Source organism: Martes martes (assembly GCF_963455335.1).
Source record: "Martes martes genome assembly, chromosome: 2".
NCBI classification, from domain to species: Eukaryota; Metazoa; Chordata; class Mammalia; order Carnivora; family Mustelidae; genus Martes; species Martes martes.
Window position 1 is genome coordinate 171,481,904 of NC_137889.1, and position 25,030 is coordinate 171,506,933.

Genomic DNA, 25,030 nt, shown 5'->3' on the forward strand with positions numbered 1-25,030 from the left:
CTTGACTTTCTTGAACTCTTATACTTAAGATTCGTTCAGTGTATTCTAAATTTTAGAGGAAAACCTGAACGTAAACCCATTCATACCCATTCTTTAGGTTAGTCAGCATTTAAATAACCACCCATTTTGCATAATAGCTAATCACTGTCCACACTCTCCAAGAATTTACTGAGTCAAAGGAAAGTTTTTTTTGTTCAAAAAACCTTGGTAGGAAACTATCCTAAATTAAGGCAATTGTGATTGCTTTTCAGGTCTACCTATGTCAGAAGCCAAATTTCGTAGGCAATGGGAGATTCAAATTGCTAATGAATAGAAGGAAGTTTCAAAGATACTGTAATGAGGTAACACAATTGGTCAAGTAAATGCAAAAATGATGGAAAATTGGTTTGCTTTTTGGCTGGTCAAATTCTAACAGTAATTGTGGTTTCCTATTCTCCTTGCTCCACTGTATCCACTCTCCCAGCTTTGGCAGTTTTTAAGCTTTTTATGCTTTCAAGTAATTTTTGTTATTTCCTGTTTGAAAACTCACATCATTGGCCTAAAGCTATCCACAATTACAACTGGTTGTTTTAATGTTAACTATGTGGAAAGACCATCATTTAAAACACCACCTGGCTGGTTGGTTTTTTTCCTTTGTGCCACATGGATTCACTGATTCCAAAGTTTTAGTGAATATTCTCATAGGAATTATCAGTTGAACAACTTATTGCCAACTTTTTAACTTCTTTTTAATATCCTACATCTTGAAAAAGGGATGCATATTCAGTCATAGGAATAACATAGATTTAGAATTAAGGTTTTGCTTTTCTGGTGTCTCAATACTTTGTGCTCTGATTTAAAAGTATCTTGTATTCAGTTTGCCATTAACCTTCAATACTTTGTCTTGACATTTAGAGCTGAAGTTAAAACTTGTGTCCTTTTTCAAATCTGTTACCTTGCCATAAACTCCTCTAGTCAAGTCGCAAACCAATGCAAACCAATGCTTACAGTAGTTAGCACCTGGGAACTCATCATACAAGAATCCTTAGGTAAATATTTAATCTAAGTCATGATTGATTATACTTAATATTCAGGTTTATCCCAAACTCATTTAAAAATTGTCATTTTAAACTGATAAGCTTTTGACAGGATATTTTCAGAATTTAGGACTGGGACTTGCTGGGGGGTGGGGTGGGGAGTCCTCTTAAACTCTAATTAATGTGTGTTCTATTTTGTGTTATTAGTTCATATATTCAATGTAACAACCCTGTCTTTCACAAACAAGTCTGGTACATATGGAAAATATTACAATATAGCCATGGTGTTTAAAGATCCTCTGTAAAATTAGGAGGTCAGTACATTTCGACTAATTATTGAATTCTCAATGTAATTTATTCCAAATAAACTGGTTTATGCTGATCATTTATATTCACTAACAATCTGGTCAATTTTAAGAACCATAAAATATGAATGGGTCTGGTATATAATTGGATTCTGCTCAATACTGCCTCTGCCCATCTTCCCAAACTGTGCATCCTGGATAACTTTCTTTGGAGTATGTTTTCTCATTATAAAATGAGGGTATCTAAACCTCGGAGTTGGGAAAATAACACACAAGTGCTTATTATCCATTGTAGACACAGAAGACATGGAATTCTTCCCAGGGGAAATTAGATTTTTCCTTACCACATCCAATTTAAGTGAAAAGCACCCCTTAGCTACAACCAGCTTCCAATAGTTACCCCGTGAAGTCTTAGCCATCATGTCAATCCACTTTGCTGTGAGAAATTACACTCACTCCCACAGCTGCTACCATGGCCCACACACTTGACATTCTCAATTTTAACACCCTCTGTAATATTAACATTTGGAAACTTCTTCCTCAACCCTCAAAATCAGTTTTGAAATCCTCAGTGCCTTCCAAAACACTTCTTTCCAGCCCCACTGGTATTACAGTTTTTATACTTTAATCTCCCTGGCAATCTAGGTACCATTCACTCAGCAAATAGCTATATACCAGATCATTACTGTTTCAGGTACTTGGAATATCCTAGTGAGAAAAGATCCATCCTCACAGTTACATTCTAACAAGAAAAAAAGCACACAATACACAACAAAGTGAAGGATATTACATTCTAAATGCTATGGACAAAAACAAGTGAAGCAAAGGTTAAGGGTGTATATGGTAGGACAGCGGTGAGGGGTGAACACAATCGATAGGCAGATCAAGGCAGGCTTCCCCGAAAATGCTTGACAACAGACCTGAAGGTTAAGTTGCCACTCCAGAGGGAAAGAACTTCTAAAGGTTTTAAGGCAGTGTTACTGAGAAAAGCAAGGTCAGTTCAGCCAGTCTATCACAAAGATTAAGAGGGAGTGGAGTTTGAGAAAAGCACTCTGGTTACTGCTGAAAACAGATGACAAGAACAAAGCTGACCAGTTAAAGAGCTATTATATTATACTAACCCAAGCCAAAATGTAGTTTATTTTCTATGTTACGAAAAATTTCAAAACTTATATAAAGTAGGCACAATGAATCCCCATAGTTTAGTTTCAACAAGTATCAATTTATAGGTAATAAACAGCACTTAGAACCCCACCAGTGCCTTCCCTAACCTCACTTCAAATATTTCAAAGCAAACTATAGTTATTTCACTTCTATTTCTTAAAAACTTACCAAAGATTAACTCCTTAAAATATCTAGTTGGCTCATTTAAAATCAAGATCTCAGTAAGATCCATACGTTCCGAACGGTTGCTCCTTTTTATTTTTCTTCGAGATCTATAAAGCGAGAGGGCGTAAGTAGGGAGCAGGCAGAGAGAAGCTCCCCACTGAGCAGGGAGTCCAACATGGGCCTCAATCCCAGACCCTGAGATTATGACCTGAGCCCTAAGGCAGATGCCTAATTGACTGAGCCACCCAGGTACCCCCCTCTTCTTAATATAAATCCTTAAAACATATCTTACTTTGAAGGCAGAGCCTACACTTCTCCAATGGATTTCATGTATAGTGTTTAAGAGAAATCATAGTTGAGTGTTTTGCCTGAGAAATCGGAAGGCTGGAGTTTTCATCAAATGAGATGGGAAAACTGGAGAGGCTGAGGGCAACCAGTATGGTAACACATTTCAAATGTGACACATAGAATTAAGATTTTGGAAAGGTTGTTTCTAAAAATATCAATACTAGCATGTGGGAGTAATGGCTGAGGTAGGGTAGAGTGTGAAGACTGAGAGCATCTTAGACATGCTTATCACACACAAATTAACCCTATCACTTTGTTCTGCCCCTCCACTTTTCCCACAAGTTAAGGGTATACGGGCAAGTGGCTCAAGCACACTTACCTCACAAATATTCAAATTTATGCCTCTGCAAAATTAGATACTTTCAGGAGCTCCCCCAAAAGTTCTACATCCAATGATGAAGTCACACGGTGCTGCCTATCACTGGTACTATATTCCTCTTGCCTGAAATGCCCTTGATATGCCTTCAAAAAACTAAATTAAAGCCAATTCTCCCATGAAGTTTTACTAGAACAAACTATTTTATTCCTTGTTACTATTCTTAGCACACTACAATTTACTTCTGAATGATTTACCTGCCAAATAGTTGGGAAGGCTTATTGGTTTAAGAAAAAGCCCCAGAGATGCCTAGGTGGCCCAGCCTACTACTCCCTCTTCTGTCCCTCCCCCGCCCACTCATGCTCTCTTGCACTGTGTCCCTCAAATAATTAAAATCTTTAAAAAAAAAAAAAAGGAAAAGAAAAAGCCACAAATCAGTATAGCTTTTATTGCATCTTTAAAATATCACAAATAAGTCTGAAAAATCATCCGGCTTCTCGCGTTTCTGCAGATGGACAACTGTAAGAAGGAATAAAAAGATCTATCAATTTCCATCAATACCCTCCAAAATGTTATACTCTCAATAATCTAAAACATCGTTTAGATTACTAGTTTATAGTAAAAATGCATGTCACTTTCCTTATTCTGCCATCTACTGTATTCCAGAATGTAACTCACTTTCTGCCATTACAACTCCAGTTTCAGACTTAGTAAATTAAGACCTCTAAAAATCAGTAAGGAAACTTACAGACACTGCAAGAACCTACCTCAGATCTTATTCATCAGCCTGCTGAACTGTTCCTTTTTCAGAAACATAGATACCATCCAAAAATTTTCTGATATCCTTGTTTTTAACAGTTGTGGCTTGCTGAATCAAAGCAGCTATTAAGAGTAAAAAAAGATAAGGAAATTACATTACCAGCCAAATTCATCTTAAAATAAAAGGATTTTATTACATGCCATACTTAAAATCTATTATCTTTGGGGTACTTTTTACTTTATTTCACAAATGAAAAAGCTCACCCAATGAGCAGAATACCATATATTCAACTACAAGACTTAAACAAAATTCTGTAGGCATAATTAGGCATAGTAAACAAACCTGAGTTTGATACAAGTTCAATGTCATTTCCTTCAAGAATTAACTCATCTTTTTGGGCTTGAGATACAGAGCAAGCAACACCTAAAAAGGGGAGAAAGCATTCACATAGGGTAAACATAAAATCAAATCTGTACAATATTTAAAAACATTTAAAGTAGCAACTTATTCCATTTACAATTTTACACAACAAATGACACTTGTTGAGATTCTGATTTTATAGGACCTGACTTAATCTGGGCAAAATCTTGTATTCCTGCTTGAATCAATCTTTTCCAGAGTAGTTAAACTTTCAGGGATTCAGTCAAGGAGTATGAGAAGATAGTATTCAATTTAACTGTCCACAGCTTTGTTATCAAGTCTTATTCCTACTGTATAGATTTGGTACCTCTCAAGTTTTTTTTATGCAAGGGTTCCCATTAAATGCTGTTGACCATAGCTAATACCACTAAGTATTTTTGTAAACTCATTAAATGATAATAAGAATTCCTTCTTCCTATCCCAATGGAATCAAGAAGCATCAAGAGAGCTTTAAAATTTTCTAATGTTGGGGCACCTGGCTAGCTTAGTGGAGCATACGTTTCTTGATCTTGGGGTTCTGTGGAGATTACTTAAAAACAAATTTTTTAAAAATACGCACATACAATTTTCTAATGCCTAAATTAAAAATATTTTTAATGCTTCTGTGTTTACTATGTATCAAGCAAGAAATGTTCCAGGTATATTTTAATTTTAATTCATCTAGATATGAGATGTTCCCAATTTTGGATGAGTAAAATGAGCTAAAAGTAGATGATTTGCCCAAAGCTGATAGTGAGATTTGAACCTAGGCAGTCTACGCTATTAACCACTATTCAAATTTTTTTTAGGATTTCAGTTTGCAAAGAGAATTAAACATAGCTAACACCCCCTGAAACTAACATATAAGCCTTTAAGAATTACAGTCAATATGAATACAATACAAAACCTTAACACCAAGAGTTATTACATGCATAATCAAAATGGACAATTCTGAAATAAATATGGATTTATAGCCAGCCCCAGACACCAGTCTTCACAAGTAAACATTTCAGAACCATATCTGAAGGTATGCACATACCTGGCCTCATCCGAACCCTGCGGATATATTTTTCACCCAAGAAATTTCGGATTTCAACAAGAGAACCATTCTCCTGAATAACAACGTTGATGGGGAAGTGAGCATACACAGACCTCATCTTGTACCGGAAGCCCTATTAAGAAAACAAACTATTAGCAAAGCTGACAATTTGAAAGACAAATCCAGTTTTTAAATTTTGTAGGGTGCTTACATTATTTGTTATTTAAAAATTAAACAGTCCTCACATAGCACTCATTGTCAAGATTTTGTAACAGTGGTCACCTATACCAAATCTTCCAAACTGTATACATGCTTCTGACTTTCTTCAATGGACTCTAAAGTTCTTTAAGGAAGCATTTATTTTACTACCTCCTATGACCACAGTAAACAAAGTCAGCTTTTAAAAATGAGAACTCCAGGGGCGCCTGGGTGGCTCAGTGGGTTAAAGCCCCTGCCTTCGGCTCAGGTCATGATCTCAGGGTCCTGGGATCAAGCCCCGAATCAGGCTCTCTGCTTAGCGGAGAGCCTGCTTCCTCCTCTCGCTCTCTGCCTGCCTCTCTGCCTGTCAAATAGATAAATAAAATCTTTAAAAAAAAAAAAAAAAAAGAGAACCCCAAAGCCCTTCATCTTAGGCACTAGACTAACATTTACTGAGTTACTAAGGTATACCAGTATACCAGATGACAACTCAGACAGGCCCTCTGCCCTCAAGGAACTTAGCCTGGTAGCAAGAGTAAACAGGGGAAAGAGGACCCAATTGGCTTATAATGGAGCTGAAGGATGCCATTATGAGGCACATTCTGAAAGGACTGAGTTTTAATGTGAAGAAAAGCATTTCAGCAAAGACAGCAAAATGAACTTTATCTTAAAGGCTTGGGGGAGAGGGAGTTGTAAAGAGAATAGTGACAACAAATACACTTTTAGGAAAGTAGACAGGGACTGCTGAAAGGAGATCCAGCTTCTTCTGTCCCTTCAAGAGGCGCCTGTGGAGAGCGGCATGCCAACAAGAAATCAAAGCCTATCCTATGTGCTATGTTTCTATATAAAAACAAAAACAAAAACACCACACATCCTGCAAAAAAAAAAAAAAAAAAACCGCCATTAGCCTACTATCAAGACCATCTGGTCTTCAGTCACATTTATCACTTAATCCTAAAGACCCACAGATGCCCGATTATAAACTGCCAAGATCCCCTTTCCCCAAATACCTCCGTAAACTACAGGCATAGTCTATGTTCCACAGTAGACACTCATGTTGCATGCATGCATGACAGCTGAGAAATGTCCCCTTCCGAAAGGAGGCGGTCTGACCCGTCTGCTTACCAGTGTAACGCCCTTGATCATGTTCTGTACGTGACTACAGATGGTGCGAACTGTAGCCAGTTCTTTTCTATTTCCCCACCATTTGTCAACTCGGAGCTGTAACAGAACAAAAACTTCGTATGATTCCTTCCGGTAATAAGGATGCTTGACAGAAAAATCCACTTATTCAGGGAATTACTCTGGATTCGAGCATTAGCCCTAATTAAAGCAATCACATCTAAAGCCCTCCATTACTATCTTTTTTACTACTAGACGTACGAAACACATTTCACAAGGGAATGCCAACCCAGAAATACTCCTTTTTCACGTTGCATCCCCTTGTGAAATGTGTTTCACTCCTAGAAAACTAAAATACCAGGCTTCCAAGACCTGCCTGGTCCCTAAGATTCCTACGGAACCACCACGAGGACACACTTGTGACAGTATTAAGATCCTGATGCTAACGACGACTACGGTACTAACACTGAGCTTTATAATGAGAATTCGCTCTCCCGACCTCACTAAAGCAGTCCCGCCAACACTAGCTACACCATTCCAAACCCGATTTCAAGCTAAAACAACGAACCTCGATTCTGTAATGCCTACAGCCACCAAATTCGGTATTATTACATCACTCCCTTCCACACCAGCCATGGATGGGTCGGAAGAGGAAACAAAACAGGACACGAGCCGCATCTCACCCTCTTCTTCTTCTTTCCAAGAAGACTGAGTTCTACGTTGATGTGATTGAAGTCCCTTCGCAGGGTTCCTCTGGGGCCCTTCACTATCACTGTGCGTCCCTTCAGGGTGATGTCGACTGAAAGAGAGCATCTGTGAGGCCTCGAAACCACGTACAAAGCAGGCAGTAAAGACTAAGAGGCGCACAAACATCAGGTCTCATACCATTTTCCGGAATGTCGACCGTCTGATTGCTGAGAATGGTCTTCATCCTGAAACACAAACCCCTGGGGTTACGAGGCCGACGCGGGGCCTGTCTGCGGCCACACCACCCCGCACGGAGCTCCGCTCCCCGCGGAGACCGGCAAGCAGAACCCCCGAAGCGGACACAGGACGACCCACCCGGAGAACGGCCCCCGCCGAGTCCTGGCCAGGAAAGGGAGGCCGCTAGGCAGGACTATGAGCACAGCGGGCAAACTCCCGCTCGGCGCACCCCTAGCAGTCTTATTACGGCGGCGCCAGCCCGACAAGGCTGAGGGGTGGGGGTAGGCCCACAAGCCCAATACAGTTCTCGAATCCCAAGGCCGCCAGATCCATATGGCGCTCACCGCGCCGGGAAACAACCAACACAGAGGATCCGAGAGTCAGACCCGCGTCCCGGGCTTTCCCCGAGCCGATGGCTTCAGATTCCCAAAACTCACAAAGTTCCGAAACAACCTCACCTCGCAGTAGATGCGGCAAAGAGAGAGCGTCCTTCGTCATCACGTTCTTCTAACCCGTATGGGCCCTGCGTATGACGTCATGAGCGCGCGACCCTACCAGGCTAAAGCAGCCAATCGCGGAGCAGCTCAAGTCCCGCTGGGTCTGTGGTGGCTTGGGTTCCTTGTCATAAACCGAGCGACGGTGTGTTGATCTGTCTTTCCCTGGAATTAGTGATCCCTCGACCCTCCTAGGAAAAAAAAAAGAGAGGGATGTCTCTACGCTGCGGGGGCGCCGCCTGCACCGTGGGGCCCCGGGTGAGCGGCGGGGCGAGCAGGGTGCGGGCCCGGGGTGGAGGGGCTCCCATCTCTTTAGAGTGCCCAATAATAAGGCCAGCACTTACTAGCGTTTACTTGAGCTAGACGCTGTTCTAAAAATTTTCATGTAGTATCTCATTTAATTCCCCCGACACACGATCGTGTAGAGTCTCTGGTATTGGTTTGTAGGTCTCTCTGGCAGGCGATGAGGGCTCCCCTCCCCCCGCACCCGCCCAGCGTATCAGAGTGATCTGAACCCTGTATTATTAGTTGGAGCATTATAGGAGCACTGCGTTGAGCACGCCAAATTCCTGCTTTGTGTTCGGGTCTTACTTTGTACTAGACACCGGTCTGGGCAGTGAGAACAAAAACCTGTGTTCTGCCTTCAGCGGCGGAGTGATCCAATGCAGTAGCAATGCCGCAGCACCCCAACAGGCATTCTTTTTTAATTGTTGAAGGTTCTCTTGCGTTGCATGTACTGACTCGTGAATTTTAGTGTTTGGGCTATCTTTTACACGTTCGTATTCAGATCTAGAAGCCATTGTTTTCTTATGGTCAACAAATGGAAATTGAGTGACCACCGTGTTCAAACATAGAATGTAATCTAGAAAATTAAAACATTAGGTTTGATTTCCCTCCTTCCAGTTCTCTGAAACCAACTGAGCGTTACCTCTACATTTTAACACTATGCCTATCCAAAGCCCAGATAGGAGAGACTTAATGCAAATTTCCTTTTATACGTCCTTGACTCTACTCAAGAGTGGAAAATTCAGAGCTGTGGCATCTCCAGTTATTGCAGTTTAAACTTTACGAAAGACAGGCTTTTAGTAGTTAAGTGGGTTACATGAAAGTGTGACATGTTAGCCAGGTCCAAAGGTTTCCAAATCTATTGTATCTCTAGCAGTAAACTGTTAGTTCCCATTCTCTTTTAGGTTTCCTTTGTTCTTGAGACTTTAATCCTAGATTCTGAGCTCCTACACAAAGCTTTTAAATTGTTCGACATAATTTCTGTATCATTTCTCTGGTTTTACCCTCTCTTTTAGGTATTAAAGTAGGTTCAAACTAAGTTACTTCAAATTTCACTAAAAACATGTCCTAATGAACTCTCTTTAGATATTTGGAAGATATTTATGCAGTCCAGTCAGAGCAGTAAGTTCCTTGCCAGATAAAAAAAAGGAATTATTACAAAATGGACCAGACCTTCAAGATTTTTTATCTGGTGATCTTGCGGACAAGAGCAAGTGGGATGAGTATAAAGGAAACTTAAAACGCCAGAAGGGAGAAAGGTAATTGAAATTTTGAGATAAATTCCTTCATTGTGCATTATTTTCGCATATAACCAAGCCGTAGATTATAATTTAAATCAGACTTGGCATAGTTAGCTAAAAATCATTAGAAGTGCCACAGGCATAGAACAGGTAAATAACTGAAATTGTTGGAATCCTCTTCTCTGTGCCTTTTGATAGTTGTTCTTCAATCTTCCTAGGACTTAGCCATCCCATTGTGCATTCAGCATAAAATTTCTGCATAGAGCAAACATTATCACCTTGCTACTAGTCGATTTGATCTTGATGAAATTTTCATTGTTCCTGCGTATTGATGATCTAACTTGTTGCTTCTATGTACATATGTCCTATGGATACCTTGCCTTAATTCAAAAGAACGGTGATGAGGGAATTTCACACAGAGGGCAGATTGTTTTGGGAGAGACCTTACCCAACAACTTCTACTCCACAAGTGGATATAAGTCAAGGGGAACCTGAGGAAACGTATTCTTCTCTCCAAATTTTAGATTTTTTTCAGTAATAACCATCATAAATCTGGAATGCAGAGCAGAAAGTACACTTGGGGGATCTCTCCTTTCTCTGACCAAATACAGAACTTTTTGTCAATATTATTCACTGGGGAATAAGATGTTCAGAAACTTCTTTATTCTTTCATTAGGATGGTGTTACTCTGTGACTTTGCAAAAGGTAGACATGAGCATATTGCTCTGTTAGGCACAATTATGAGTGTTTTCTGAAGTGGTTTGAACAAGTCTAAGTGTGATTCTCTGTTCTTACTCTTGTGGCAGAAATTATAAGAGTTAGCCCAGGATTATGGGGCAAAAAAAAAAAAAAAAAAAACCCAACTCTGCACTAAGAATTGTTATAGAGCAAAGTAACTTCAAAGCTGTGTGATTATTTGGAAACATATTTGTTAATGGATAGTTATGTTTGGCTTTCCTCAGGTTAAGACTACCTCCGTGGCTAAAGACAGAGATTCCCATGGGGAAAAATTACAATAAACTGAAAAATACATTGCGGAATTTGAATCTCCATACTGTAAGTTTCAGAGTGTTAAATGTCCCTCTTAACTAAAAGTCATAGTGTTTCTGCATATGTGTAACTTAAACTTTAATAAAGCACATATCAAAAACAGCAAGGAGGGACGCCTGGGTGGCTCAGTTGGTTAAGCGGCTGCCTTCGGCTCAGGTCATGATCCCAGCGTCCTGGGATCGAGTCCCACATCGGGCTCCTTGCTTGGTGGGGAGCCTGCTTCTCCCTCTGCCTCTGCCTACCATTCTGTCTGCCTGTGCTCGCTCGCTCTCTCTCTAACAAATAAATAAATTTAAAAAAAAAAAAAAACAGCAAGGAAAGTGAATAAAGATATGTAGGGATGCATTATTATCAGGAATGGAAATATATTTAAAAATTATTTTCCCCCAGGGCACCTGGCTCTCTCAGTCAGTAGAGCATGCAACTCTTGATCTTGAGGTTGTGAGTTCAAACCCCATGTTGGGTGTAGAGATTACTTAAAAATAAAATTTAAAAAAATTTTTAAGGACACCTGGGTGGCTCAGTTGGTTAAGTGTCTGCCTTCAGCCCATGTCATGATTCCAGGGTCCTGGGATGGAGTCCAGCATTGGCATCGGGCTCCTTGCTCAGTAGGGAGCCTGCTTATCCCTCTGCCTGCTGCTCCCCCTGCTTCTGAGCATGCTCTCTCTCTGTCCCTCTCTCTCTGACAAATAAATAAAATCTTTAAAAAAATGTTTTTAAAAAAATCAATTTCCTTGCAAAAGAAACAAAAGTTAATTGTATTTCTTAATTTCAGATTTAATAATACAAAAAATATTTTTCCCCTGCAATTTAGGGAATGAGGGGTTTTTGTGTATATTTTATATTACAAATTAAATACACACTTACTGGAAAGAATATAATGTTAAATGTGAAGCATCATGTATGCCATCCCAAATGTTAACTACACCACTTTTCATTTTTTAGCATATTTCCATCCAGATCTTTGCACATGTAAAATATATAAATTCATGTTGTTTCTGATTTAAAAATGGGATCCTAATATATATGCAGTTTGGCAGTTTAACAACATTTTTGAATAGTGAATTTCTTCATAAATACATTGTAAAGAATGGACAGTTTAAAATGCCTGATCACTAATTTGCTTAGTTGGTTACTATTTCCAACTTGATTGTATTCCATTCCTTATTATTCCCAGGTGTGTGAGGAAGCTCGATGTCCCAACATTGGAGAGTGTTGGGGAGGTGGAGAATATGCCACCGCCACAGCCACAATCATGGTAAGAACAACCTCAGACTCGAAAGTTTTAGTCTAGAAACCGAAAGGAATATTTTATGTCTTTCTCCTCAAAATGTGCATTCTGGGTCTCTGACCAGATTTTTTGTTACATATGAATTTATGAGAAATAAGAAGAAAAAAAATCTGATAGAATAATCTAGGCTGATGTGCTCTCATCCTTCTCTGAATAAATCTGTTATTGATTTTTCCATATATCTGACAGTTAATCACGTGCTGCCTTGAGATATCTCCTCTATTAATTTTTGGAAATGTTATTCATGATTGCTTAACTTTTTCCCCCCTAAACAGTAATAAGCATTTATTTTTCTCTCTCATTACCCTTCAGTTGCCTGGGGTACAGCTGATCTCTACTGGGCTAAAACTGGACGGCAGGAAGTAGGTTGAGGTCTCAGGGTTCAGGTCTGCTCCACAGAGCTTTATTTTCCTTAGATCAGCAGGTCTCTATGCCAAATTCTTCATCATGAAGAATGGAAAGAGCGCCAGAGGGCAAGCCAACCATCCAGGCACATTTGAGGCATCCGCTTGGCGGTGGCTGCTGTCATTCTGTTGGCCAAAGTAAATCACATCACAACCTGAACAGCAGGGGAGGTAGAGACATAAGCTCCTCCCCCAGGAGGCGGGCCCTGCAAGTTAAATGACAAAGAGTGAGATATATAATCTTAATATGGTGGAGTCAGAATTGGTACTAACTGTGTACTCTATCATATTTATCCAGAGGGGTTTGGAGACTGAGATACTGGGGTTAAATCTAAATTGGGTGCAGCTGAAAGTTCATACTTGTCTGGGAAAGTCTGAGTTGTACAGGAGGAGCAGGAGGCTATCCACCTGAGGAACCAAGGATTCTTATGAAACAGAGCTGACCGTGGAGCTTATTCAAGTTACAAAATCCGAGTTCTTGAAGGAAGGAGTGATTTTGAACACTCCATGATGGAAATCTCTGGTTTCATCCCTTGCCTGGCCCTTCCCCACTGACTCATGACTGGTTTTTAGGAAGAGTTCATTGTTTTTTTTTTTTTAATAATTTTTTTTAAGATTTTATTTATTTGACAGAGATCACAAATAGGCAGAGAGGCAGACAGAGAGAGGGAAGCAGGCTCCCCGCTGAGCAGAGAGCCCGATGCGGGGCTCGATCCCAGGACCCTGAGATCATGACCTGAGCCGAAGGCAGCGGCTTAACCCACTGAGCCACCCAGGCGCCCCAAGAGTTCATTGTTTTGATAAATCCCTATGGGATAGTGGAACCACAGCTATGAGTCCCACCCCCCACCCCCCCAAGGGGAGGGGTTAAACATGAAGAGGAGCTTTCAAATCTCAGCTCCAAATCTCAGCCATTCATTCTCAGCTTTGAAACTCCAGTGGCCCCAGAAGATCTGCAATGGCTGTGCTTAGCCGGAGGCAGAACATGGTTGTGACCTGTAGCAGCAGAAGCAGTGTCCTGAATAATAACCCAGAGGAAGCAGATTGTATGTGTTTTTTGTTCCATGTATTTAACAAGAAGGAGCTGTGCCTTCTGTTTAACTCTTACAGAGACCTACATGTTGATGTGTTGGGTCATGATCTCAGGGTCCTGGGATCGAGCCCCGCATCGGGCTCTCTGCTTGGCAGGGAGCCTGCTTTCCCCCTCTCTCTCTGTCCGTCTCTCTGCCTACTTGTGATCTCTCTGTCAAATAAATAAAATCTTTAAAAAAATAAAAAAATAAAAATAAAAAATCATTTTTATTAATATTAAATAGATACAAAAGAATCTTTATACACTATATGAGGTTTTATTACTTTTTTTAAAAAAGATTATTTATTTATTTATTTGACAGAGAGGTGGGGGGGGAAGCAGGCTCCCTGCTGAGCAGAGAGCCCAATACAGGGCTCGATCCCGGGACCCTGAGATCATGACCTGAGCCCAAGACAGAGGCTTTACCCACTAAGCCACCCAGGCGTCCCACTATATGAGGTTTTAAAGAGTAACAGTGTAATAGACAGCCTGATATCTCCAGTTTAAGAGTGGGACATTAATATTATCTTTGAAGCCCCCTGTACAACCTTTCCTGATCCCATCACCTTTTTTTCCCCTTTAACAGTTGTTTTTTCAGTAGACTCCACACCCAGCATGGAGCCCAACATGGGGCTTGAACTCTTGACCCTGAGATCTATACCTGAGCTGAGATGCTTAACGAGCTGAGCCACCCAGGTGCCCCTCCTTTTAACAGTTTTTAATTCTGAGCTTCTCATTTCCTTTTCTTTCCAGTTTTATTATATATATTTGTATTCCTCAACAAATTCCTTAATTTGAATGTTTCAAATTTCGTATAAGTGGAATCAAACTATATGCGTTTTTTTGTAACTCGCTTTATTCTCTCAGCATATGTTCTTTTGGGTCATCCATCTGTGTGTTTTAAATTATAACATCTCTGTTCTAGCTGATGGGTGACACATGTACAAGAGGTTGCAGATTTTGTTCTGTTAAAACTGCAAGAAATCCGCCTCCACTGGATGCCAGAGAGCCCTACAACACTGCAAAGGCAATTGCAGAGTGGGGTCTGGATTATGTTGTCTTGACGTCTGTGGATCGAGATGGTTAGTGGGTCATCATTGCCTCTTCCAGAAATTGGCCCTTAATAACTTGTGACATCATCTTGAGCAGTGGACTCTTTTGTTTCTAGATTTGCCTGACGGAGGAGCTGAGCATTTTGCGAAGACCGTAGCATACTTGAAGGAAAGGTACTTGGTTTTTTTTGCATTTGTTGGTGTAATTTGAGGACTTTTCTTTAGCCCATCTGAATTCAGTTTCTTTAAGGTGTTTACCTTAAGGTGGAGGTCATTAACCTTTTAGGGGATTATAAACCCTTCTGATCACCTCCTGGAAATTATATGGTCTTTTCTCCAGAGTCTGTCCAAACATACAAATAGATATTTGCATAAAATTTTAGGGATTCAGCAGCACAGACTTACGGACCTTTAGGCCATAGAACCTGTCCGTCATATTTGAGTGGCAGTTTTAACCTGGAGGAATTTTTAAAAGATGTATAAATCTGCAGACTTCCTAGCACCAATAGTGAATAAATCATCATCTAGAAGTATATAGAATGAGATAAGCTCCCACATTGTTAAAGTATACAATACTTGATATAGATTTTATCCATATTCATATGCCCTGGGAAATTTACCCATGATCCACATTTTATTAATATTTAATCCCATCTATTTAAAAAGCACTAAAGAAGGAGTTACGCTTGCTTCCTACAGCTTAGTGCTAGTTGAGCACCTGGCACTTAGTAAATGTTTTTTAATGATTCCCCAGTGTTTTCTGTTTTTTTAATAGTTTACTTTAAAAAGTTCTGTTTACAACCCACTAACCTGATATCACAAGCTACTGATGAGTCTCAGCTTTACAAGTGAAAAAACAGTGAGTTATAACTGTGTTCTTTCAACATCTCTTATCTATGAAAGGGTATGCATGTGGTCCTTTCTACATCTCTTTTCTCAGGAAACAGCTCCAGAAACTTTGCCGTTGGGTTTGTGAAAAAATTTATCAGCTGTCCTAGTCATTTCTACTGCTGTCAAAGGGAATAGCACTATGACCTAGTTCACATTTTAATGCTTGAATGCATAGATATAGCCAGAATATAAATAAGAAGATTAATGTTTAACTTGTATTTCATTTAAGCAAACTCATGACTTAGCAGCTCAGAAAACCGTTTTTAAAACCCACAGCACTTGTGAAATATTTGCCTGAGGAAAAGAGGATGACACTATATGATGCGTTTTTAAAGAAACCAGAATTAAAGCAATCGAATACTATTTGCATTCACATAAGAAATGTCCCAATTTACTTTCCAAAGAATAAAAAGATATTTTATATTTCATGTTTTAATGTTTACATTTTAATTGTTTTGAGCAACATTATTATCTTAATACCTGCTTAATAAAGTATAAGTCTATTAATCTCAAAATTTATTCTGATCACTATTTGCAAGCAGATCTGTTTTAACCGCTGTGTACATAATATTTGATATTCAGGATTTTTTTTTTCATTTAACGGTTTATATATGAATGTCTGGATGTTCATGCTTTCCTTGGCAGGATTCTAAAGATTACTGTGTTGAAACTGTTACCAAATGATTACTGGTAATTTCTGTTTTGAGCAATAGCCATGTCAATTCTTTGCCTCAGTTTGATGCTTTTATTTTTTTTCCCCCATAGGAATCCAAAAATTCTTGTGGAATGTCTCACCCCTGATTTCCGAGGAGATCTAAAAGCAATAGAAAAAGTCGTTCTGTCAGGATTGGATGTGTATGCACATAATATAGAAACAGTTCCAGAATTACAGAGGTGATTTCATGTACAGAGCAATACTGGCCAGTTTGGAGGGCCAGAATCTGCTCTATTTTCTCACTTTTTTCAGGGGAGGACTTTCTATTTGACTTTTACAAAATGAGCTCTCTTTTTTTCTTAACAAAAGCAATATATATATATTATAGGAAAATCAGAAAATTTTCTGAAAATCAGAAAATAGCCAACAAAAAGAGCATAAGCATCAAGCGTAATATTTCCGCCCAGTAATATCAATTACTGTAACCTAAGTGTGTGTGTTTATACGCATGTGTATATGTTTTGGTGCAGACACACATCGTGAGCGTCTTTTCCTTTTTTTTTTTTTTAGATTTTATTTATTTATTTGACGGAGAGAGAGATCACAAGTAGGCAGAGAGGCAGACAGAGAGAGGGGGAATCAGGCTCCCCACTGAGCAGAGAGCCCGATGTGGGGCTTGATCCCAGGACCCTGAGATCATGACCTGAGCCGAAGGCAGAGGCTTAACCCACTGAGCCACCCAGGCGTCCCTGCGTCTTTTCCTTTTTTAAATAGTATCATATTGCAAGTGCCAATGAGTTCCTTTTTTCAAAGAATAGTTTTCAAAAATAAGAAAAAATAATACAAGAGCAACTATTCTGATTGTAATTCTAAAAAGAGAAGACTTAAAAAACACATTTGGCACTAAATTACGCAATAAGTGATACAAAAGGAACACTGTTCTCATTCAGATGTATTTTCAGTCTCCTTAAAAGTAGGTACTGGTCTTTCTAATAATGTCAATAGTTAGGAAAATTTACAGATTGTTATGCCACATTAATGACCATATTCATATTTCAAAAAAATTAACCTTCAGACAAAATTAATGTTTATTTAATTTTAGTAAAGTATATTTGGCAGTGAGCTTAGTAGCTGCTACACATTATCTGTATTATAGAACTTGAAAAAGTATGGTAAACGATAATCCGCATTTCCACTAAATCATAAACATTAGGGAACATGACAAAGTCAATGGAGAAATACTTTCTAGAGTAATTGTGTTCGGTGTTGTCGGTTTTGTGGTTATTTTTAAATTCACAAATTGGTTTCCTTTCTTCCTGTGAACTGGTCTCTGATTAAAAATAACAGCAAGTCAGTTACACAAATTAAAGGTGCATTAGGATCAAACAAATACTGGATTAACATCAACTAATCAGCAACTCTGTCCTTTCAGCCTTCTCACCATTTAAAAGATGGTGGCTTGGCGGCTTTTGAAGTCTAACACACAGCCTTGTCCAGCCCTGTCATTTCTCATGATACTACCACCAGTGGGTGCCAATTTCCTTGGTTTCACTTAAGAAACATTATCCTTTCCAGTGAAAATTCCAGAATCATGCATTTTTACCTAAGAGGTATCAGTGTCATATACTCACCAGCAGAGGGCAGCTTGGTCTTTAGAAAAGAACTGAACATAAAAGTTGCAGACCTCTGAAATGTGCATTCATGTTAAACAGTTTTTCCTTTGTCCAGTATTAAGATTTTCTTCCTTCTACTCTTTTTCTCTTCTTTCTTGACTATCCCTTACAATCACTCACTTTCCGCTGCGAATTTGAGTTTCTCAATGAGTAATTCATAAACTGAATTACTTCCGTTCTAGTTTTCTCTGCCTCAGGCTTGAAAGGCCTTAAAAGTAGACAGAACTTGGGGCCCAGTGAAGCCTGATTTTCTTTACAAAAGTAACAGCTAGATATTTGTTCACAAATGCTGGTATTGAACCACATGGTGTAATGTCCAGAATGTCCTTTCCTGGTCTTTGAGATGGCTTGCATAACTATGTACTTAGTTGAGCTTGTGGTTATTCTTGCTGACAACAGCTCTGCTGTTTTCAAGGAAAGTTCGTGATCCCCGGGCCAATTTCAACCAGTCTCTGCGCGTACTGAAACATGCCAAGGAGGTTCGGCCCAATGTGATTTCTAAAACATCTATCATGTTGGGTTTAGGCGAAAATGATGAGCAAATATATGCAACACTGAAAGGTAAAAAAAATTGAAAAACAAAAATTTTTTTTCGTTTGATTTGAGTAATAGCAGGAACCCCATTTTGAAGGCCGTGTTACATTTCCTCCATAGTGTCAACTAAAGTGCCAGTAAGAACAAAGTACAGGATATGATTGTAACAGCAGCATGAAAAGGAAAGGAAGTATGTTTTCTTTTCTTTTTAAGATTTTATGTATTTACTTGAGGGAGAGGGAGAGCCCAGAGGGAGGGTAAAAGGGAGAAGCAGATTCGCCGCTGAGCAGAGAGCCCAGTGTGGGGATCCCAGGACCCAGAGATCATGACCTGAGCCGAAGGCAGATGCTTAACCAACTGAGCCACCCAGGCATCCGGAAGTATATTTTCTTAGAACATTATGGAATAATATGCAGAAATCTCAGGACATAAAACTTGTACCCCATTTTATTCTGCACCCTTTAATCAAGTGAAAATTAGATTTTATCCACATTTCTTATGTAGTCATTGCCTAGTTTTAAGAGCCAGCCAGGTACCAGGAGCTTTCACAGGCAGTGACAAGATGAGTAAGATGAAGCCAGGCCTTTGAGGAAGAGCTGACTGGTAACATTGTCACATAACGTGATGTGCTTTGGACTTTGCTGAATCTTAGTCTCATAAGCCCATATGCTTTGTGATTCTTGGGCTTTATAAATTGCAAAAAAAAAAAAAACCAACAAAACAGCCTGTTACTTACATGAGGATCCTTTGCCTGCTTGCAAGTTACTTATTGGTTCTAAGAGTAACAAGTGTGAATAGTAATGAAAAGTTCCTCTTTACTAGAGTAAAACTACAGTTTTACTAGAAAGATTCCGATATGTGAGAGGTCAAATCACATCCCCCAGAGCATATCTTACACAGTTAGTAAAACTGCGTACAGCAGGTCTGGTCTATAATACAGGTGATCTCAGGCCTTTCATATACTATTCCCTTCTTTTCTGCCTAACAGACGCTTGATCGAAACCCCTTCACCCATATTTGAGCATCTACTGCATAGTATTAGAGTACCTTGTCCTTCTTTCTGTCAGCCCCTCATGAGTATCTTACTCATTCCTATGTTTTCACTCCTTTCCATATTCCCTGGCTCTTTTGAATGGATAGATACAGTCTTACTCCCCAACATATGACCCTGGATCTCAGGGTTCAGAGTTTGAATCCCACTTTGGGTGTAGAGGTTACTTAAAAAAAATCTTGGGGTGCCTGGCTGGTCCAATCTATGGAGCATACAACTCTTGACCTCAGGATTGTAAGTTCATACCCCCTTTTGGGTGTAGAGATTACTTAAAAATAAAATATTTTTTTTTAAACCAAAAAATCTTTTTAAAAATCTGCTAATGTAATGTGTGCCTTTTTTCTTTAGCACTTCGTGAAGCTGATGTGGACTGTTTGACCTTAGGACAATATATGCAGCCAACAAAACGCCACCTTAAGGTATTGCCATCTTGAGTTGCCGAATGTTCGCTGGTAATTTGAATTAAATCTTTGTCATCCATAGGTACAACTGAGAAGCTGCTGACTTTCTAGTGTAATGTTCTATGTATATTTCCAAGTCCCAGTTCCCATTTGTCGGCATAAAGCCAGCAGATAATACTGGCACATTTTTGCTGCCCTGAAAATTGTGCGACTTAAGTGAATGTACAGAAAAAGAATTAAATAGTTGGGAAATTGCGTTCATTCACACATGGACATCTCATGATTCGTTTTAGAGTTATGTGAGAGCCAGAGGTGAAGTAAAAATGAAGAGCCTGTCTTCTTGTTTCTGTATTGAACATTCATTCACTCAAGAAACTTTTGTCGAGTAGTGATCGTGTGCCACACCCAGGGCTGAGCACAAGAGACTAGACAAGACAAGGAAGTCTGGTCCTCAAGAACCCGATAGGTGTGATTAATTCTTGATTATACCTGTTAGTCCACCAAGGGGGAATACAGATATATAATCTCTGTAGGTGATCTCATCTTTTTCAACTTTCGAAATAGCTAATGTACTACAAAATTGATGTTTTCCCTCTGTAATCAAGTGCTGATAGAGAGGCCTAGTAACCAGTAGGCAGGTCATCTGTGAGGAAGGAGAGGCGAAAGCCTCTGGGCAAGTGGATAAATTACGAAGTGAAAACCATCCTGAATGCATGAGCGTAGATTTTCTACAGAATCACAATGCTTTAGGGAAATTCTTAAATCTATCTGAATGAATTTCTCTAAATGTAGGTTGAAGAGTACATTACTCCTGAAAAGTTCAAATACTGGGAAAAAGTAGGAAATGAACTTGGATTTCATTATACTGCTAGTGGCCCTCTGGTGCGTTCTTCATATAAAGCAGGTAAGTTACACTGCGGGGGATGGTTTTATTCAGACCATAAGTTTCCACGTTAAAATTATAATAGCTGTGCTTGCCTTTTGAAGGAAAAATTGTTTTTTGGAACATCCTTAGGAACTTTGATCCATAGAGGACATGTTAAGGAAAAATTTCTCTTAAACCTGTTTTTTTCCTTAAATAAAGAGTCCCCTCCCCCTTTCTAGCTCAGCCACTGTGTTGAAAACAGGAGTAATCAGCTTATTCTTTGTGTGGCTTCCAATAGTAGGTTATTCAGAAATGACAAATACCAGTGAAGTATATAACACGGTTTTCTGAAAAATGCATATTCATTTGACAGCCATATCAGCTGCATCTCTAAATAAACTCCTAATTTCAGATCAGTTTAAATCCTGGAAAGTATTGGTTTGACGGCATTGCTGCATACCCATTAATATCTTTATGGTTTTCTCCCAGAGGCAATAGAAAAAAATTTTAAGATTCTTTTCCACATAGAAATTTTGACTCTTTTTACTAGCCACACCGCAGTTCTTCACTTCGTAATTTCAGCTCTTATTTTGATTAGGAGCTTGAGCTGACTTACGAAAAGAAAAGCCTTTTCCAAGGGTTAAAAAGTCATGTGATCATGGCCATCAAAAAGTCTATGAGAACATATCTGAAGCCCGAATTTAATCCAAAAAATGTTTAAAATGTTTTCCCTGTCATTTGGACTTCACAATTATAATTTCTTGAAGAATAACAGTTATTTTTGGGGGTAGATCTAAACTACATGATTACCGTAAATGATTTTTTGGATGATTGTGTTACATATTGGGCTTAAATCACAGATATAGGGGCGCCTGGGTGGCTCAGTGGGTTAAGGCCTCTGCTTTCGGCTCAGGTCATGATCTCAGGGTTCTGGGATCAAGCCCCGCATCTGGCTCTCTGCTCAGCGGGGAGCCTGCTTCCTCCTCTCTCTCTCTGCCTGCCTCTCTGACTACTTGTGATCTCTGTCTGTCAAATAAATAAATAAAATCTTTAAAAACAATCACAGATATATTTAAATTAGGCACACATTCTTTTGATAAAAACTAATGTTCATGTATGAGTGATATTCAGTGTGTTCCTGTAAAGAAATTCAAGACATTTCAATGAACTAACCACAGCTTATCCTAGTTATAAAACCCAAGACTTTGAATCAACACTGACTCACAGGATGTGGGGACTTTGGAAGCCAATAAAGTGATTTATTCTTCAAGCAAGAAGAATTCTGCCAGCAAGCTGAAAACCTTTGTAAAGGATAGAACTAACATCAGCTTCCGGAGTGATTAGAGTAAAGTAAAATCATTGAAAGGGTTTTTTTTTTTTTTTCCCCAAGGAAATTTTTTAACATTTATAAGAAAGTAAATTATGAACTTTTTAAAGTTACCAGTAAAAGATCGAATTCTACTATGTAGAGCATTAGACTCAGCTGATGGGCTAGGGTCTGATAATGTTGGTTCTACTCCTGCCAGATTTAGATAAGTTCTGGAGGAGTGTGGCTAACTCTCCATTACTTGGCTGGGTTGTGAACCTTGGGATTCTTGGCGATTGGGTACAGATACGCTCATTGCAGTTATACTTGGATATTAAGATGACAAAGCAAAGTTCATCAGACTCCTCATAAAACCAGGCCTGCGGTGCTGGGCTCTGCCAATAAGCACTGAGCCGTGCTGGAACAGTGAGACACTAAATGGAACCCTAATGACCTGAGAACGGAATGTGCCCCCTCTAAGCAGCCGTCTTAATGCACAGGCACAACCGAGGGGGTGGGGAGCAGGCCCATTGTAAATGAAGAGCTCTTGCCTCCCTAGAGGGGGATAAGCTAACGGGATTCCACCAGATGAGTCGGCTCAACTGCAATGAGGTCTGTTTTATAAACAGCAGATCCAGGCTAATAATGTAGCAGAATTGCTCTCTGAAATGAATCGTGCCAACAGCAATGCTTTGTCAGAGATGAGGAATAGATAGTGCACACAGAGTGGAATAAATGTTCAGAAGGAGACCCACAGACATAATAGGGTCACCTTTACAATATTGAGGTACTAGAAAGAATAACAGAGACTGTAGTGATAAAAAAAAAATTTTGTAAGCAATGGCGGTAGAGTTTACTTTAAAAAAAAAAGAGAGAGAGAGAGATAAAGCAGGGCTCCTGGGTGCCTCAGTCATTGGGCATCTGCCTTCTGCTCGGGTCATGATCCCGGGGTCCGGGATCGAGCCCCGCATCGGGCTTCCTGCTCGGCGGGAAGGCTGCTTATCCCTCTGCCACTCCCCCTGCTTGTGTTCCCTCTCTCGCTGTATCTCTCTTTGTAAAATAAATAAATAAAATCTTAAAAAAAAGATAAAGCTAATGGGGTGCCTGGCTGGCTCAGTGGGTGGAGTGTGCGCCTCTTGATCTCAGGGTCACAAGTTCAAGCCCCATGTTGGGCTAGAGAGCTTAACATTTTTTTAAAAAATTGGTTAAAAAGAAGGGAAACACGGAAGTATAATTCTGAAATTTACATTAAATTGATATTACTGTGTTTTCATTTTTCCTAAATAGGTGAATTTTTCCTTAAAAATCTCGTGGCTAAAAGAAAAAAGTCCTCTCAAGTATAACAAGACCTTCAGGATCACAGGAATTAGTAATATCTGATTCCAGTTGGTAAGAGAAGTGGTACCAGAATGCCTGACTTCAGTGGACATACCTCAGTCTCATTGTTTTAAGAAACACGTTGAGGGGTGCCTGGGTGGCTCAGTCATTAAGCGTCTGCCTTCAGCTCAGGTCATGATCCCAGGGTCCTGGGATCGAGCCCCACATTGGGCTCCCAGCTCAGTGGGGAGCCTGCTTCTCCCTCTCCCACTGCCCCTGCTTGTGTTCTCTCTCTCACTGTGTCTCTCCGTGTCAAATAAATAAAATCTTTAAAAAGGAAAAAAAAAAGAAAAAACACGTCGATAGCTGTGCATATTTAATTAAATAATTTACTTGTCTTTTAGCCTGTCTTCTTTGTTCTATTAACAATTGCTTGCTGTGATGTAATCATAAAATATCTTTTTAAGAGTTTTACTGTTAACAGTATAATTAAAAAAATACATGAAAAACTTCCAGAGAAGCTTCCAAGCCTGTTACCTTTATATCATCGTCACATTTCACTTGTGAAAAATGACACACTGAATGAAACTGCACAGATCGAGGCTGCTTACAGTTGGTGTATGTCCTTTACCGAACACCGCAGCAGCGCTGGGATAATTTAGAAAGACTTTAGAGTTTGCATGTCGTTTCTTTACATTGGGATGACTGCTTCAGACCTGCACAATAGTTTCTCATTAGTTACTTGGTTAGGACCTTTGGGAAACCAAGATCATGATGGTATCGAAGACAGAGAAATATAACCTGAGAAAAAGGGTATTAACCCTCATCTTCCAGTAGTTTGCTACATGCGCGTGCACTATCCCATTGATTCCTTCTGTTTTTCACCCCACTCTGGTGAGGTGGTTGCATACGATGGTAAAGACCTGAAGGGGGATTTTCTTTCCTAGGTACTAGAACTCAACTTCATCTTTAGACTCTAAATCCTGTTTTTGCTACTTACATTCTTGCAAAGGAAGTTTTTAGACAGCTAAATTGTAAAATATGTAATATGGATGGCCAATTCTATTTTGAATTTTTAAATGGGCAAACTAATATATTTTTTATAAAAGTAATGCATAACTTTGAGCATGAGTTACATTTTCATTTAACCCAGGGGGGAGCTATATATGCTTTGCCTTAGTTTCTTTATAGATCCCAGTAAATTTTGCTGTGTAAAATTAACCCAACTTGAAACATCTCTGGCAACTGCCTCCTTAAAATCTGTTATTTCACTTGCCATTTGAGACGATGTGGATGGAACTAGAGGCTATTATGCCTAGCGAAATAAGTCAATCAGAGAAAGACCATTATCATATGATCTCCCTGATATGAGGAAGTAGAGAGGCAAGTGGGGGGTTTGGGGGGGCAGGAAAAGAATAAATGAAACAAGATGGGATCAGGAGGGAGACAAACTATAAAAGGCTCTTAGTCTCACAAAACAAACTGAGGGTTGCCCTGGGGAGGGGGATAGGGAGAGGATGGTGGGGTTATGGACATTGGGGAAGGTATGTGCTATGGTGAGTGCTGTGAAGTATAAACCTGGCGATTCACAGACCCGTACCCCTGGGGCTAATAATACATATGTTAATAAAAAAATAAAAATTATATTAAAAAATAAATAAGTAAAAAAAATCTGTTATTTCAGAGGCACCT

General features: G+C 39.5%; 3 protein-coding genes across 7 annotated transcripts in view; 2 read left to right on the forward strand and 1 right to left on the reverse strand.

The window, feature by feature from the left end:
- Positions 1-1,407, forward strand: part of KLB (klotho beta) — a 37,536-nt gene extending 36,129 nt beyond the window's left edge. The window contains exon 6 of the mRNA XM_080797831.1: positions 252-1,407. Within this exon, the coding sequence (XP_080653957.1) occupies positions 252-282 (31 nt within the window). The 3' untranslated portion in view covers positions 283-1,407. The remainder of the gene's footprint in view (positions 1-251) is intronic.
- A 2,333-nt stretch (positions 1,408-3,740) lies between these two features.
- RPL9 (ribosomal protein L9) lies at positions 3,741-8,441 on the reverse strand. 4 transcript variants are annotated; one of them, XM_080794917.1, is made up of 8 exons: positions 8,215-8,441; positions 7,718-7,764; positions 7,516-7,631; positions 6,836-6,931; positions 5,513-5,645; positions 4,417-4,497; positions 4,082-4,196; positions 3,741-3,833 (listed from the first exon to the last, which is right to left on the reverse strand). In XM_080794917.1, exons 2-7 carry the CDS (start codon positions 7,761-7,763, stop codon positions 4,090-4,092), a joined length of 579 nt encoding a protein of 192 aa, XP_080651043.1. In that variant the 5' UTR covers position 7,764; positions 8,215-8,441; the 3' UTR covers positions 3,741-3,833; positions 4,082-4,089. The 4 variants fall into 4 exon arrangements, with proteins under 4 accessions (XP_080651043.1, XP_080651044.1, XP_080651046.1 ...); XM_080794918.1 differs by having other exon boundaries at positions 8,194-8,239; XM_080794920.1 differs by having other exon boundaries at positions 8,101-8,226.
- LIAS (lipoic acid synthetase) lies at positions 8,327-23,736 on the forward strand. 2 transcript variants are annotated; one of them, XM_080794902.1, is made up of 11 exons: positions 8,327-8,508; positions 9,622-9,794; positions 10,739-10,832; positions 12,004-12,084; positions 14,519-14,675; positions 14,762-14,819; positions 16,302-16,430; positions 18,280-18,425; positions 19,798-19,868; positions 20,643-20,754; positions 23,309-23,736. In XM_080794902.1, exons 1-11 carry the CDS (start codon positions 8,464-8,466, stop codon positions 23,362-23,364), a joined length of 1,122 nt encoding a protein of 373 aa, XP_080651028.1. In that variant the 5' UTR covers positions 8,327-8,463; the 3' UTR covers positions 23,365-23,736. The 2 variants fall into 2 exon arrangements, with proteins under 2 accessions (XP_080651028.1, XP_080651029.1); XM_080794903.1 differs by lacking the exons at positions 10,739-10,832; positions 14,519-14,675; positions 14,762-14,819 and having other exon boundaries at positions 8,369-8,508.
- The last annotated feature ends 1,294 nt before the right edge of the window (positions 23,737-25,030 follow it).